At 42.9% G+C, this 15,629-nt stretch overlaps 1 protein-coding gene across 4 annotated transcripts in view; it reads left to right on the forward strand.

The window, feature by feature from the left end:
* Positions 1-14,421, forward strand: part of SPTBN1 (spectrin beta, non-erythrocytic 1) — a 199,436-nt gene extending 185,015 nt beyond the window's left edge. For all 4 annotated transcript variants that reach the window (XM_055329366.1, XM_055329365.1, XM_055329368.1 and 1 more), the window contains 6 exons: positions 266-378; positions 1,028-1,091; positions 5,489-5,727; positions 6,930-7,103; positions 12,321-12,363; positions 13,091-14,421. In XM_055329366.1, the coding sequence (XP_055185341.1) occupies positions 266-378; positions 1,028-1,091; positions 5,489-5,727; positions 6,930-7,103; positions 12,321-12,363; positions 13,091-13,309 (852 nt within the window). In that variant the 3' untranslated portion in view covers positions 13,310-14,421. The remainder of the gene's footprint in view (positions 1-265; positions 379-1,027; positions 1,092-5,488; positions 5,728-6,929; positions 7,104-12,320; positions 12,364-13,090) is intronic.
* The last annotated feature ends 1,208 nt before the right edge of the window (positions 14,422-15,629 follow it).

Genomic DNA, 15,629 nt, shown 5'->3' on the forward strand with positions numbered 1-15,629 from the left:
TGCATAGTTTATTTAGAAATTAAGCCCAATGTTCCAGGCGATGCACAAACCCATGGAATAGTCCTGTGTCGTCACTGGGGTCTGTCTCCTGTAGTTTGAGGTTATAGCTGCAGTTCCCATGATCCCAGTGCCAACCTGCTGGGTGTCCCGTGTGATCTCACATAGACACCTGAGACCAGAGGGTTTTCTGGATTCCTCTAGTACCCTTTCTGTGAGAGAGTCCCAAGTTTGGGGCTCTGCAGAACATTATCACGTTCTCCCTCAGTTGGAGTTATTGGAAGTGCGCAGACAGCAAGAGGAAGAGGAGAGGAAGAGGCGGCCGCCCTCTCCCGAGCTGAGCACGAAAGCTTCTGAGGATACTGAATCCCAGCAGCAGTGGTGAGTCACAGGCCACCTGCACTGCTCGAATCTGAGCTTCACTTGCAAGTGAGCTTCGGGGAGCATCTTTGTTAAGCTCACCACACGCACATCTTGTTAATTCTGTAAAGCATTTAGAATCTATGGTTACCCCAGATAACACTGGAGAATACGGACTTGTCCGCTGTCACACTGGTGTGTAGGTGGCAGAAGCGGGAGGTAGACAGCTCCCATTCCACTGCTTGCACACACATGCACATGCACACACTCACTCGGAATTTCCCTGTGAACCACCTGGATTTTAGGCCAGTGGTTATGTGATGATGCTTTTTGAAAGTTCTTCACTGAAAGAACAGAAATCATGGTCTATTTCTAAAAGCAAATTATCGTGTTGTGGTGAGAGCCCCATGCCAACCCTGAATGCCGCCTGGATTGGGGGAGAGGGCATGCCTGTGGTCTTACTCTCTACCTAGAGTTGGTTTGGAACACTTGGGAAGTTCTTAAAAAGAAATTACATGGTGTAAGGGGGGTTTCACATGTGTTTCTGAGAGAAAATCTGTAATAAAATTGAGTGATATTGTTCTCCCTCATTCTCTGTTTTTCTCTTTCCGTTCCTCCCCTTCCTGTTCCCCTTCCCTCCTCTGTCCTCTTTCCCCACTTTATCTAACAGGGATACTTCAAAAGGAGAGCAAGTTTCCCAGAACGGTTTGCCGGCTGAACAGGGATCTCCACGGGTTAGTTACCGCTCTCAAACCTACCAAAACTACAAAAACTTTAATAGCAGACGGACAGCCAGTGACCAGCCGTGGTCTGGACTGTGAAGTTCACTACCATTTGTCAAGAACCACTCTTTCCAAATCATGTTGGTTTGACCTTTTGGCTTCCACTTCACCCCACAGTGTTAAAATTTTCCTTAATTCATAGGCTTCCTTGGTTTCCTATTTGTTTGCATTTAATTCATGTTTATTTGAGTCTTTTAACTGATGGATGCTCAGTTGCCTTAAAGCAACATACTTATTTTTTTGTTTATTTATTGTGAGCTTTTTACTTTATTAAGATTTTACAGCGAAAGCCTTACATGAGTAATTGAAATTAAATGAGATTACAGCAAACTGAAGAAGAAAACTAGAATCTGAAAGGTATGACACATCCAGTTATACTAACAAGGTGCAGTACTGCGCTACACATAGCCGCCTATACAGATGTCGTTAACCTGCCATAGTTTAATAGTAACTAGGAGGACTGGGGTATAAGGAAGGAGAGACTCAGTACTAAGATTAAAACCTTAAGTCAGCTGTGTCACATTCCATGAAGGATGCATTTGTTTATTGAAAATAGAGGAGGGAGGGTGGAGTTGGAGCTACTTGGGAAGCTCTATTAATTTTAGGCGTAGAATCTGAAATTTTGAGACCCTTGAATTATTTATTCCTTTTTCCAAATGAGTTCCTCTCATTTTTCTCTGCCAAGACCTGAATTGAGAAACTCTAAGCTTACTTGCAGCAAGTAATGCAGCCAGCCTCAGGAGTAAAGTGCCTGTTGACCCTGCTACCACCTTTGTCTTGGTCACTGTGAGCACAGCATGGCAGGTGGCAGCAATTCTCAGCATATTTTGGAAGTCTGCCTACCAGGCTTTCAGGCCTCTCCATTCAGTTGATGACTTCAGGGTGTCAAACTGTGTTTAAATTTTTCAAACAAATGGAACAAAAGCCATTCTAGTTCACCCTGATTACTTGAATGATGCACTTGGTGGACCACCCCTAGGAGCCATTGGATGCCACCTGGCTTCAGAAGTAATTTTAGTGTCTGTGTAGACAGAAAACTCCGTTGTATGTCTCGAATGGATCTTCTCATTTATTTTTCATTTTCTTACGACTTTTTATGGAGTTCTCCAATAAGTTTTTTAGGATGGCATTTATCAGACCACCAGCAGGGATTGAAAATGTTTTAACAGAAATTCTGTTCCTTAGGAATAAAAGCATATGAAAGAGGTGATTTCCTGGTACTGATACAGACAGAACAAACCAAATCCATACTACACCCAAGCCTTGTGAGACAGTCACTTGCTCATTTGCCATATTTAGATGTTAGTGGAATCATAAACCTGTTTTGATATGTGTTTTCCATGAGTTAAGTCTGATTTGTCTTTTCATTTCATGATGCATGTCTTTTTTTTTTCTTTTGTCAGGATAACATCATATAGCATCTTGTTTGTTTTTCCTTATTTCTATGTACATATCTATCTACTTGCGACTGTAGATGGGTATATAGATAGATGCCAAGCTTCTTATGTTCTGGGGGTAGTGTGCACCATTATTGGGTCTCTGCCTTGAAACACACCAAAATTCATGTTAGAAAAAAACTACTGCTTTATCTTTGGTCATTAGGGAGCCCTCACATGTGTTTCTGGCTCCAGATTCTGTGTTATCGATCTATATGTATATATGTGAAGTTTCCATATATATATGTTTAAATTTTTTATCATCTGGAATGATACCCAATTTTATGCTTTTTGTATTCAGAAGACCAAAAAACAAAACAAAACAAAAAAACCCAAAAAAACTCACCAAACACATAAGCACACAGAAAAAGTGCTATGATGTTTTTGGCATTTGTTCTCATGCCTATTTTTATCTAGATTTTTAAATTGTAGCTTGCCAGGACAAGTTTTTTATTATAATTGGATTGGAAGAAGAAAAGCCTTTTCATTCTTTTGAGTTGTGATGCAGAGACTCAAGTTAATGAACTTGAAATAGTGTTGCTTCGTGCACTTAGAAAACCAATCGGGTGTTTCTTGTGCTACTAGTTGTCACGTTGCATTCGTGTTCACCTCCTGATTTAAAGATCTCAGGTGTACCCGGCCACTAAAGCATTCTGGACTAATCGCTAAAGAGAAGCAACATGGGGTGGGGGCTGGGGGGAGATTCACATGTACGGTCATAGCACTATGATTTGCTTTTGATGTTTGTCTCTAGTGGTGTGTTGTCTGTTGGCATGCTTAAGCACATGTCCATTAAAATTCATTTTGTTCCTTTTATTTTCCTTGTTTTCTTGGTTTAGTGATTCATTTGCATAAACATTAATTATCTCTGCATACTGGTTTGGGGTTTTCTCTTTCCTTCTAACTCTGAAGAAAAAAATTTTTGCTGCAGAATTTCCCCCCTAGAAGAGGCTTCCCTGGCCTTTGCCTACCTTGAAGTCTGACCAAGTGCTATAAATGTTAGCTTTTTCTCAGCAAATGCCGCTCCATCCAGGTCACTGCTGTCACTAGCAGTTTTCTAGCCACAGCTGCAGCACTAATTTTTTCTTAATCTGATTTCTATACACACTAACCCTGTGTCTCCCTAGACTCACATCTGGCACAGGCCTTTCAGACCAAACTTCACACTTCCTTCCCACCAGAAGTTTCCTGAAATTCCACACTAGAACAGATGTGTCAACTTTAAAATCCACTCACTTTCTTTGGACTCAGGATTTTTGGGTTTTTTGGGTTTTTTTTTTTTTTTTTTTTTTTTTTTTTTTGGTGGTTATTTCCCCTCCACATCTCTCCTTTAAAAATGAAAGGAAAGAGAAATACTAAAATAGCCTGTTGCGCATAAGCCCATGTCTCCATGGTGTCACTCAGCACAGAGGCCAGGATGTTCACATGTTCACCCCCTCCCCCGTGCCTTCCACATTGCTGTGTGGGTCAAGGGTTTCAATCAGAAATGCCCTTAAATTGCAACGCCTCTGGTCTCACCCTCAACCTTAATGCTGACGGTGATAGTTTTGGATAGACGGAGTAGACCCTCGAGACTCCACCCAGCCACGTAGAGCAGGCCTAAAGGAGTGATCCCGTTCCTGAGAGTTGACATATCTGAGTGTTGAAGCAGTGGTGGTCATTCTCCCGTTTCTCCTGTTGAAGTTGTTGCTGCTAACTTGTCATTTTGGTTCTGGGCAGCAGTGGTCGGGGACGTTATCTAATGAACGTTGCCATTGACACCTCCATGTTTGTCCGTGTACGAGGGGTGCAGGTTGTCTGTAATCCACTAAAGCGTCAGCCACACCCAGCTTTAGTAACTTGCTAATCCCGCGCCCTGGGTTATCAGCCGGGGCCGCGCCAGTTCATGGTACACAGTTGATGGTATACAGGCTGAAAGCGATAATGAACCGAGACCCTACTGCATTTCCAAAGCCGAAAAGCCCTGAGGGTCACAATATAAATGAGCTTGGGAAGGAACAGCTCCCGAAGACGTCTCCAGCCTGACGGTCAGAGCCGCGGGAAGCCTGGCTGTGTCTGGGCTTTCTCGTCTCAGTGCAGCAAGGCACCGTGATCAACCAACACGTGATGGGGAAGGCCCTGGTTCTGTCTGTGTTTGGGGGTAAATAGCCGTGTGGTGTTGAGTGACTGTGATTGGCTTTTCCAGCTCCTTTAACACAAACTACAACCCACTCACGATACAACTCCGGCAGATGTGGTTAAAGTGATGTTTGTTGACTTGCCTCATTTCCTTCCAGCTCTTAAGTTCCAAAGTCTAACTGGGATGGTAGATGTGAAATGCATGACTGTCGTCCTAATTTCTGCATGTGTTTATGACGATGTGTTGAGGGGAGGGGGGAGGAGAGCCAGAGAGCATTTTCAGAAACCGGAGGTCTTTCCTTGTCTTACTCTGGGGGAATGCTGTGTAGTTCTGATAGAGTTGTCTATCGATCTGTTTGTGAATGCCCTTTCGCTTTAAACTTCCAGCTCTTCTGGTGGCGTCCTTGGTTGTAAGGTGGCTGCTGTATAACGTCCACTCTCTCATATTTAATATGTGTGATTGTTACTGTTGTCCTTTTGTTTTAAAGTAACCATAAGAGGAAATGATCCGAGTTACATTAGAGAAAATGGATTGATCCGAGGAACAGAGTGCAGTAAAACTCATACTGGCATTTCGCTTTTCTCATTTCCCCATAAGCGGGCGGGCATTAATCCCTTCCCACCTTCTAATGTCCTTGGTGTCCAGCTGGCTTTGTGGGATGTTGCAATGGTTTTACTGTACTGCCTCGATCTGTGCCAGGCATTTATACACAGCCACGTGTGCGAGTCAGAGCGTATGTGGTCACCCCTGTGGCTCACGGGGTTCGCTGAATGGCCTCTCCACTGTCCCTATAGATGGCAGAAACGGTGGACACAGGTGAAATGGTCAACGGTGCCGCGGAACAGAGAACAAGCTCAAAGGAGTCCAGCCCCATCCCCTCCCCGACCTCGGACCGCAAAGCCAAGACTGCCCTCCCGGCCCAGAGTGCTGCCACCTTGCCGGCCAGAACCCAGGAGACCCCTTCGGCCCAGATGGAAGGCTTCCTGAATCGGAAGCACGAGTGGGAGGCTCACAACAAGAAAGCCTCAAGCAGGTAACGGCAGTGAAGGCTGAGGCAGCGAGGTGGGAAGCCAGCCCGCCTGCCCGGTCAAGGTCGAAGCACCCGCTTACGAGTTGAAAGGGGGGAGTGTGCACTTGTGAAATCCATTTGTTCTCAGCTTCCTGGGTGTGCGTCACTTTTTTCCTTGGGAATGACATTGGAAAGTGGGAGGAGAGTTTTTTTTAAGGTTAATTAAACATGGATGGGAATAGCAAAAGGGGGCCTTGGTAATTCTTCCTGAGAAGACATAGGCTGCGTAGAGGTAGGGGAATTTCCCTAAAGTGAAGTGTTCTTCCTTGAGGGATTTATTTTTTTTTTAAGACACTTTCATTTTTCCCAGCCTTATCTCCATATCTGTGTTTATATTCACTATTTTCCAATAAGCCCTACTGTTATTACCTCAATTTTACAGATGAGGAAACGGAGGCCTTATGTGGTTACAAAAGCTCACCCTTTAGAAACCTAGTGTATGGCATAGCCTAGGTGCAATCCGTATCTTATTCCAAAGCGTGCTTAACCAGTCAACTGTTCTGCCTGGGACCAGCATGTGCAGTTGTACAGGTTGTATATATTAGACCAGGAAATCCCATATAAGTTGAGTACAACATAAATTTATATTTTAACATAGGTAGGTGGCAGTAAATTGTCTTCTGATAAAATCAGCCTATCATGACAGTTTGCCTTGTCATGGGGGGAGGGCTGTCTTTTTTCTGATTGATCCTGAGGTACTACAAGTGCTAATGGCCCTGGATCTGCCTCCCCATCGAGTTGCCAAGCCTCATCAGGACTAAAACCGAGGTGCAAGGGCTAGCTGTTGCAGGACAGGCATGTTTCAAACGAGGAGCCTGCCCTGTACAGCATTACCGCAAGAGGGTACTGCAGCAAAGAGGACTGACCCCAACAAGTCTTTCCCGTCAGAGCCAAGAGTATCTTTAAGTAATAGAAGAGGGTACCGTGTTTTTCCCGAAACTCAGAGAAGTAGCCCTGGATCACCTGCCTCTGTAGCACCATGTACACCCTCCCAGCAGTGCACTGGAGGAATTTTCTTATATTGTTTAGTTTTAGCAGAATTTAGAAAAGGCCTTGAACAAGGGGTCACACCACGTTGTGTGGGGGTTGCTTTCATGTCAGTCAGATTCTTAATTCTTGAAGGGAGTGTGGTCTAGAACCCTGATGTTCCTCTCTTTACTGCTCAGGTCCTGGCACAATGTTTATTGTGTCATAAATAACCAAGAAATGGGTTTCTACAAAGATGCAAAGACGGCTGCCTCTGGAATCCCCTACCACAGCGAGGTCCCTGTGAGTTTGAAAGAAGCCATCTGTGAAGTGGCCCTTGATTACAAGAAGAAGAAACACGTGTTCAAGCTGAGGTGAGAGGGGCCACGTTTCTTGGTTGCCGAGAGCAGGTGTCTGTTATCACTCTCGGGGGTGGTTTTACCCAGAAGGTACTGTGATCATTCCTCCTCCCTCCCATTTAAAGTGAGCCTTGTGTAGCTTGTCACGTGTCTGGGTTCGGATCTTTAGGGACTGCAGCCCATCACCAGCTTCCCTGTGGTTAGTGGTGCAGCTCAGCCTTGAAGAAAATGAGCTTTTGTTTTGATAAGCTGGAACTTACTGTTCCACAAGACAAGGTGAGCTGTTCACATGTCACAATTGAAGGGAAGCGTAGAAAAATAGTTTACCCATTTTTGCACCTTATCCGGACCTAGGAGATACTATTCTTCGCCCACAAGATAGCTGGAGATGGGTCCCAGGAGTCATCCCGGAGCTGGCGGAGATCAACAGAAGTGCATGTGTGGGACCTGGATCTCTGTCCACCCCCTACTTGCCCAGCAGATATTCCACCTGCTTCTGGGACCACCTTGTTCCAAATGTCTCCAGCTTATAGAGTACATACACCTCTTCACAGAGTGGATCCAAGCTCAGAAGTTCTTCTTATACTTAGAAATGGGGAGAAAAGCCGTTTTATCATGTAGGAAGTAAACGTGTCAGTGTTTAGAATGTTAAGTAGTTTAATACTAATTTGATCTGTTGCTGTGGGACCTGAAAAGCTTTGGTCTTCAGTTAGACGTTTGTGTTCTGTCAGCTGGACTAGGCCAAGGACTGCAAATGAGTTTCAAGGGTATGACTTCTTGAGCTCTTTCAAGGAGTCCTGGAGGCAGGCTGTCTTCAGGACTTGGAACACTACAAGTGTAAAACAAGGCGCAGACAGCCTGGCTCCCTGGCTGCCTCCCTTCTTTGTTCTCCCTGGACGCAGCTTCAGAGGGTCAGGATTTTGGCAGAGGACACTTACCCTGCTCCCGACCAGGAACACCCCTTTCTCTGGACCGCAGTGAAGTGAATGAGCCAACCCTCTAAGCCAGTGACTCTTCAGTGTCCTAGGGATGGCCTTGCCAGGACAGTTTCTTTATGTACCACATAAGCAGAGAAATCTAGGAGACCCTTTCTGTATGTCTATTTAAAAACTCTGGTATTTGTAAATGTGGGGAATACAAGTTCTGTAGCAGAATTTCAAAAGAACTCATTTTTTTAAATTCCTGTATAGTTAATTTGTAGGATCTTATTAGTTATAGATGTACACTATAGTGGTTCAACAGTTCTATACATGACTCAGTGCTCATCACAATAGGTCTACTCTTAATTCCCCTCACCTGTTTCACCCATCCACCCATCTCAAAAAATAGTTGAGTCTATTTTTTGTCTCTTTTCTCTTTGTTCATTTGTTTCTTAAACTCCATGTAGGAGTGAAATCATACAGTATTTGGCTTTGACTTACTTCAGTTAGCATTTTGTGGATGTATCCATGTTGTTGCAGATGCCAAGATTTCATTCTTTTTTATGTTTGAGTAAGACTCCAGTGTGTGTGTGTGTGTGTGTGTGTGTGTGTGTGTGTGTGTGTGAGAGAGAGAGAGAGAGAGAGAATATGAGAGAATATATATATGTACCACATCTTCTTTATCCATTCATCTGTTGATGGACACTTGGGTTGCTTCCATAACGTGACTATTGTAAATAATGCAATAAATATAGGGGTGCATAGATGTTTTTGAATTAATGTTTTCTTTTTCTTTGTTTAAATAAATACCCAGTAGTGGAATTACTGGATCATGTGGTAATTGTATGTTTAATTTTTTGAGAAACCTCCATACTCTCCACAGCAGCTGTACCAGTTTGCATTTGCACCAATAGTGCACAAGGATTCCTTTTTCTTTACATCCTCACCAACACTTCTTGTTTCTTGTGCTTATGATTTTAGCCATTCTGACAGGTGTGAGGTGCTAGCTCACCATAATTTTGATTTGTATTTTCCTGATGGTGAGTGATATTGAGCATCTTTTCATGTGTCTGTTGGCCATCTCTGTATCTTCATTGGAGAAATACCATTCCTGTCTTATGCCCATTTTTTAATTGGATTATTTGGGTTTTTTAGTGTTGATTTGTAAAAGTTCTTTTTTTTTTTTAAGATTTTATTTATTCACGAGAGACACAGAAAGAGAGAGAGAGAGAGAGAGAGAGAGAGGCAGAGACACAAGCAGAGGGAGAAGCAGGCTCCATACAGGGAGCCTGACGTGGGACTCGATCCTGAGTCTCCAGAATCAGGCCCTAGGCCGAAGGTGGTGCTAAACCCCTGAGCCACCCAGGCTGTCCAGTATAAGTTCTTTATTCATTTTAAATGTTGATGTTAAAGAGGGAGCTAGAGAGCATAAGCCAGAGAGGCAGAGGCAGAGGGAGGAGAGGGACAGAGAATTGCAAGCCAACTCCAATGCTGAGCATGGACCCTGACGTGGCTCAGTCTCACGACCCTAAGATCATGACCTGAGCCAAAACCAAGAGTCAGACAGTTAACTGCGCCACTCAGGCGCCCCACTTTATAGATTTTGGATACTAACCCTTTATCGGATGTGTCATTTGCAATTATCTTCTCTCATTCGGTAAGTTGCCTTAAAGTTTTGCTCATTTTTTCCTTTGCTGTACAGGAGCTTTTTATTTTGAAGTCCCAATAGTTTATTTTTGCCTTTGTTCTCCTTGCCTCAGAGGACATATCTAGAAAAATGTTGCTTATAGGTAATACTAGAGAAAATTACTACCTGTGCTCTCTTCTACAGTTTTTACATTTTAGTTCTCTCGTTGAGATCCTTAATCCATTTTGGGTTTATTTTTGTATATGGTGTGAGCAAGTGGTCCAGTTTCATTATTTTGTATGTTACTGTCCAGTTTTCTCAGCACCATTTGTTGAAGAGACTTTTTCCCATTGTATATTCTTGCCTCCCTTATCAAAGTTTAATTAAACATATAATTGTGGGTTTATCTTTGGGTTTTCTGTTCCATTCATCTATTTGTCTCTCTTTGTGCCAGTACCATACTGTTTTGGTCACTCCAGCTCTATAATATAACTTTTCATGTCTGCTATCCAGGGTCTTTTGTGGTTCCATACAAGTTTTGGATTGTTTATTTTGTTCTGTAAAAAATGCTGTTGGTATTTGATGGGGATTATATGATCATTTTTAAAGTATTTGTTTTCCCAATCCATCAGCATGGAATAGTTTTCCATTGTTTGTGTTATCTTTGGTTTCTTTCATCAGTGTTTTTAATTTTCAGAGACTTTTACATCCTTGGTTAAATTTATTCCTAGCTATTTTATTGTTTTTGGTGCAATTGTAAATGAGACTTTTCTTTTTTAAGATTTTATTTTTAAGGGGATCCCTAGGTGGCTCAGTGGCTTAGCGCCTACCTTTGGCCCAGGGAGTGATCCTGGAGACCCGGGATCGAGTCCTGCGTTGGGCTTCCTGCATGGAGCCTGCTTCTCCCTCTGCCTGTGTCTCTGCCTCTCTCTCTCTCTCTGTGTCTCTCTCATGAATAAATAAATAAAATATTAAAAAAAAATCTGGCTAAAGGTTTATCAATTTTGTTGATCTTTCAGACAAACCAGCTCCTGGTTTTGTTGATGTTTTTTTGTTTAATTATTATTTATTTCTTTCTGCTCTAATCTTTTTTTTTCTTCCTTCTACTGGCTTATGGTTTTATTTATTATTTTTCTCACTCCTTTAGGTAAAGGTTAGGTTTTTTATTTGAGATTTTTCTTGATTCTTGAGGGAATTCTGTATTGCTATAGACTTTCCTCTTAGAAGAGCTTTTGCTGTATCCCAAAGATTTTAGACTTTGTATTTTCATTTTCATTTGTATTCCTGGATGTTTTGATTTCCTCTTTGATTTCTTGTTTGACTTATTGTTTAGTAGCATGTTATTTAATCTCCATGTATTTGTGTTCTTTCTAGATTTTTTTCTTGTGGTTGATTTCTAGTTTCATAGCATTGTGATCAGAAATGATGAATGATATATACGACTTGGATCTTTTTGAATTTGTTGAGACTTGTTTTGTGGCCTAACATGTGATGTTTTCTGGAGAATGTTCCGTGTGGACTTGGAAAGAATGTGCATTCCATTGTTTTAGGATGGAATGTTCTGAATATATCTATTAGATCCACCTGGTCCAGTGTGTCATCAAAACCAGTTTCCTTGTTGATTTTCTGTTTGGATGATCTATCCACTGATGTAAGTGGGTGTTAAGTCTCGTACTATTACTGTATTACTATTGATTACTTCCTTTATGTGTTTGGGTGCTGCCATGTTGGGTGCATAAATATTTACAAATTTTACATCTTCTTGTTGGATATGTAGTGAAAAGACTCATCATTTTTATTTTTAAATTATTTTTAAAAGATTTTATTTATTTGAAAGAGCACAAGCCAGGGGTTGGGGAAGAGGGGCAGTGGAAGGAGGGGTGCAGAAGGAGAAGGACGAGCAGATTCCCTAGGACTCAGCACCATGGGATCATGACCTGAGGACTCATTTTTTTTTTAAGATTTTATTTATTTATTTGACAGCATAAGCAGGGGAAGTGGCAGAGGGAGAGAGAGAAGCAGGCTCCCTGCTGAGCAGGGAGTCCAATGTGGGGCTCAATCACAGGACCCCAGGATCATGACCTGAGCTAAAAGCAGATGCTTAACCAATTAAAGAACCCCGGTGCCCCAGGACTCATCATTTTTATTTTTTTTTAATTTTTATTTATTTATGATAGTCACAGAGAGAGAGAGAGAGAGGCAGAGACATAGGCAGAGGGAGAAGGAGGCTCCATGCACTGGGAGCCCGATGTGGGATTCCATCCCGGGTCTCCAGGATCGCGCCCTGGGCCAAAGGCAGGCGCCAAACTGTTGCGCCACCCAGGGATCCCCAGGACTCATCATTTTTAAAGTGTTATCTCTTAAATTCAGTTTAGAGCAATGATTAGACTTTCCACATCTGGCCACAGCAAAGCCAGATGTTGATATGTTTGGGACATTTTTGATCCTTCCAGTGGATTGAAACATTAAGTTTTATGTATATTATATTGACCCAATTATACAGCTTCTTGCTGTTGCTGGACCTTTGTGGGTCCCGGGCACAGCTGGTGATAAGTACAGAGCTCCGTTGGGCATTTCTGGTCAGATTCCCCTGGCCTGCTTATGTCCTGCATAGGTTTTGAGAATTTGAAGGTTTTGTGTCTTCCTAAGTCAAATCGTGACTGACTTTCTTTCTTCAACTTACAGATTAAATGATGGCAATGAGTACCTCTTCCAAGCCAAAGATGATGTAAGTTTTTAAGATTGATTTCTCTCAGTACTTGGGAGTTTACATGCCAAGATTTATTTACAGTGTTCTCTGTGTAAGTAATGATCAGCCATGGCTTCTCGTATCCTCAGTCACCAGCACTGGAAGGTATTCAGTTCTCTGTGTCGCTAGGAAGCAGCAAATGGCATCATTGTCTGCTTGGTGTGTCAGGAGGGCTAGTTACAGGGCTCTGAAAGTGGTGGAGGAAAACATGCCCACCCCTGGCAGTGGATGAGGCCCAGGGAGTGGTCCCAAGAAGGGATGCAGATCCTGAGGTGCAGTCAGGGGCCTATCTGCTGATGAAAAGCAACATGTGCAATGCTGTATATATGAAAAACCAACTTCTGTTAAATTCATGCAGGGTTGTATGTCTAATGTCTTTTAAATTTTTAAGAAATATAAAAGAAGGAACAGAGGGTGCATCCCACCAATGGAGACCAGTCTTCTTGTTCTTCCAAGTTTGTAGGACCACATGACTTAGATTGGTGGCTTTCTAGTCCTGGAAACCAAATTCTCGTGAGAGTTGAATCATATTCGCTCCACTGAGGGTCACGTGGGAACTGCATGTCTCTCCTTTAGCCAGATGCCCCCATGGGCTAACCTTCTTCCCAAGCCTTCTGACTGATGGAGGCACATATGGTTGGGCAGGTGAAAGAGTGTTTTGAGCCCATCCCTCTTGGCTGAGTCTCCCCTGTGGTCCTTTGTCCAGGAGGAAATGAACACATGGATCCAGGCCATCTCCTCCGCCATCTCCTCTGATAAACACGAGGTGTCCGCCAGCACCCAGAGCACGCCAGCATCCAGCCGGGCACAGACCTTGCCCACCAGCGTCGTCACCATCACCAGCGAGTCTAGCCCCGGCAAGCGGGAGAAGGACAAAGAGAAAGACAAGGAGAAGCGGTTCAGCATTTTTGGCAAAAAGAAGTGAACTCCTTTCCTTTACCTCTTGCCCTTCTCTTACCTTTTCAGTGAAACTCCAGCATGCAAGCTCAGAACCAACACATTACTCTCTGTGCCTAATGTTCTTCAATGTGGTTGATTTTTTTTTTTTTAATTTATAGAGCATTTCTTGGGGGGTGGGTGGGGGGAAATACACCTAAACACTTTATCTCCAAGTTACAAAAGTTTGAGGTGCAGAGGGAAGACCAGATTTTTTTTAATGAAATTATATAGATTAGATCTCAATATTTAAACTGTTCCTCAATTTTGTGAGGCTGCGTTGGAAATAACCCGCCTCTAGTGCTGTTGGTATGCAAGGCAGCGGTGCTTAAACAAGATTTCCTGTGCTCACCAGAGACAAAAATGTACCAATTTCCTGACACCATTCTCTTCCATTTATTTCCAGTGGTTACCTTGAGTCTTGACTATTAGAAGTGCCCACGACGGGTCTAACCTTGATTAAACAGATCGTGTATTATGATCTCGCTGCAGCGACAGTTGCAGCTCCATGTTCAATCTACAGACCAAACCGTTTGTATCTGGCATCACTTACTAACACATGCCCTGCGGCTTTTTCTGCGTCACCTGCAAGGACAGTTGAGAATGTCGGTATACCGGTATAAGAGAAGGAATAGAAAATTGATACTGTTTTAAATAATCTGTAATTTCAGTTTTTTTTTTTTTGCTGAAATACATTATATTGTATGTTTGAGATAATTCTAGTACAAAGTATAATAAAACTAGATGTATAATAAACCCTTTAAATCATTGGTAAGTGTACAAGTGGAACTGAAGCATTTACTGGACAAAGTCATGTTACTCTAATGGTTACTTGCTCGTGCGTTGCCACACTGTGTTATAATTTGCTTCATTACCTTGCTCTTTGATACATAGTGTGCATTTCTTTGTCACTGTAACGATTGTAATGACAAAATTTTCATCTTACTGCACAATCAAAATGGCATTGATAGGAATGAACTCCAGAGGCCGGGCCTGAGCCGAGAGGTGGTCGCTCCGGCCTGGCACTCAGTCGTCTGACCTGTACCTCTCAACTTTTGCCCTGTTAAATATATGCTATGTCATTAAATGCTTTTAAATCTAGCACGGCGAGTAATTGTTGTCTTTTCTCTCCTGCGTGCATGCCATGTAGGGACATCACAAAGCCAGGAATAGCAAACGGGAAACACTAGACTGTCCCCCTGGGTTCCTGTTTTGTGTTTTTGTGCGTGTATCATGCGCTGGCTTCGAAAACTACAGCAAACAATAATAAATGTGAGATGTTTTGCAGCTACACATTCAGATTTTATCTTTTATTTATGAAAAAGCTAACAGCGAACTTGTTAAACCTGAGTTCTGAGGAAGGTATTAGCAAACTTTTCCTGTAAAGGGCCAGAGGTGGCCAGTACTTTAGCCTTTGTGGGTTAGACTCCGTCTGTGGAAGCTGCTTACCGTGGAGTACAGAGGCAGCCATCGATGATGTGTGAGGGAATGGGCATGATTGTTCCAGTAAAACTGTTTGTGGACACATATGTGAATTTTATGTAATCTTTACGTGCTGTACGATATTCTTCTGATTAAAACAATTTTTTTAATGTAAAATCTGTTTTATACGGATCATACAGAAACAGGATAGGCCACATTTGGCCCATGGGGGCCCCATTCAGTGGTGCCATTATGGGATCACGGGTACATATGCATGTTATACTTGTCCTTTTTTTTAATCTGGGTACATTGACTCCAGACCACTTGCATATTTTCTTACATGGAGCAGCACAAGATGCTAGTATTAGGAGTTTTCAGTAAGCTGTTCCACAGAGGCCCACGCCTAACGTAATGTCAGTCCTGAGCGCCACAGCTGAATGGCATTGAAGTCTTTTGTGACCCCAGAAACTGGCCCTCTCTCACTCCTTCTCTCATGCACCCAAACCCATTTATCTCCGTGTGACTCACCCTTGCCTTCCATACGATTGGAATCCTGTCTCAACAGATGATCCTCTCACAAAGTGATTGGAAAATAATCATGATTGGTGACCTCCTGCTCTTGACAGAGCCAGCCAGATGCAGGCAAGACACACTTAAAAGGAAAATAACCAGCAATTCCAGGATCCCATAAAAAAAATGCATGGGATATCTTGCAGATAGTTCCAGAGGTTCACAGATCCCTGAATACGCAACTTGGATTTGGTGGTACTTGCTTTCCTTACCACATTTGCTGAGGATCCACTGCAGCCTGAAAGGGAAAGATGATGGGCAGTGGGAACAGCAGCAGCGGAAGACTGGATTCTGTGGGTCATCAGGTGCCGATGTGA

Source organism: Nyctereutes procyonoides, unplaced genomic scaffold, assembly GCF_905146905.1.
Source record: "Nyctereutes procyonoides isolate TBG_1078 unplaced genomic scaffold, NYPRO_anot_genome, whole genome shotgun sequence".
NCBI lineage: Eukaryota > Metazoa > Chordata > Mammalia > Carnivora > Canidae > Nyctereutes > Nyctereutes procyonoides.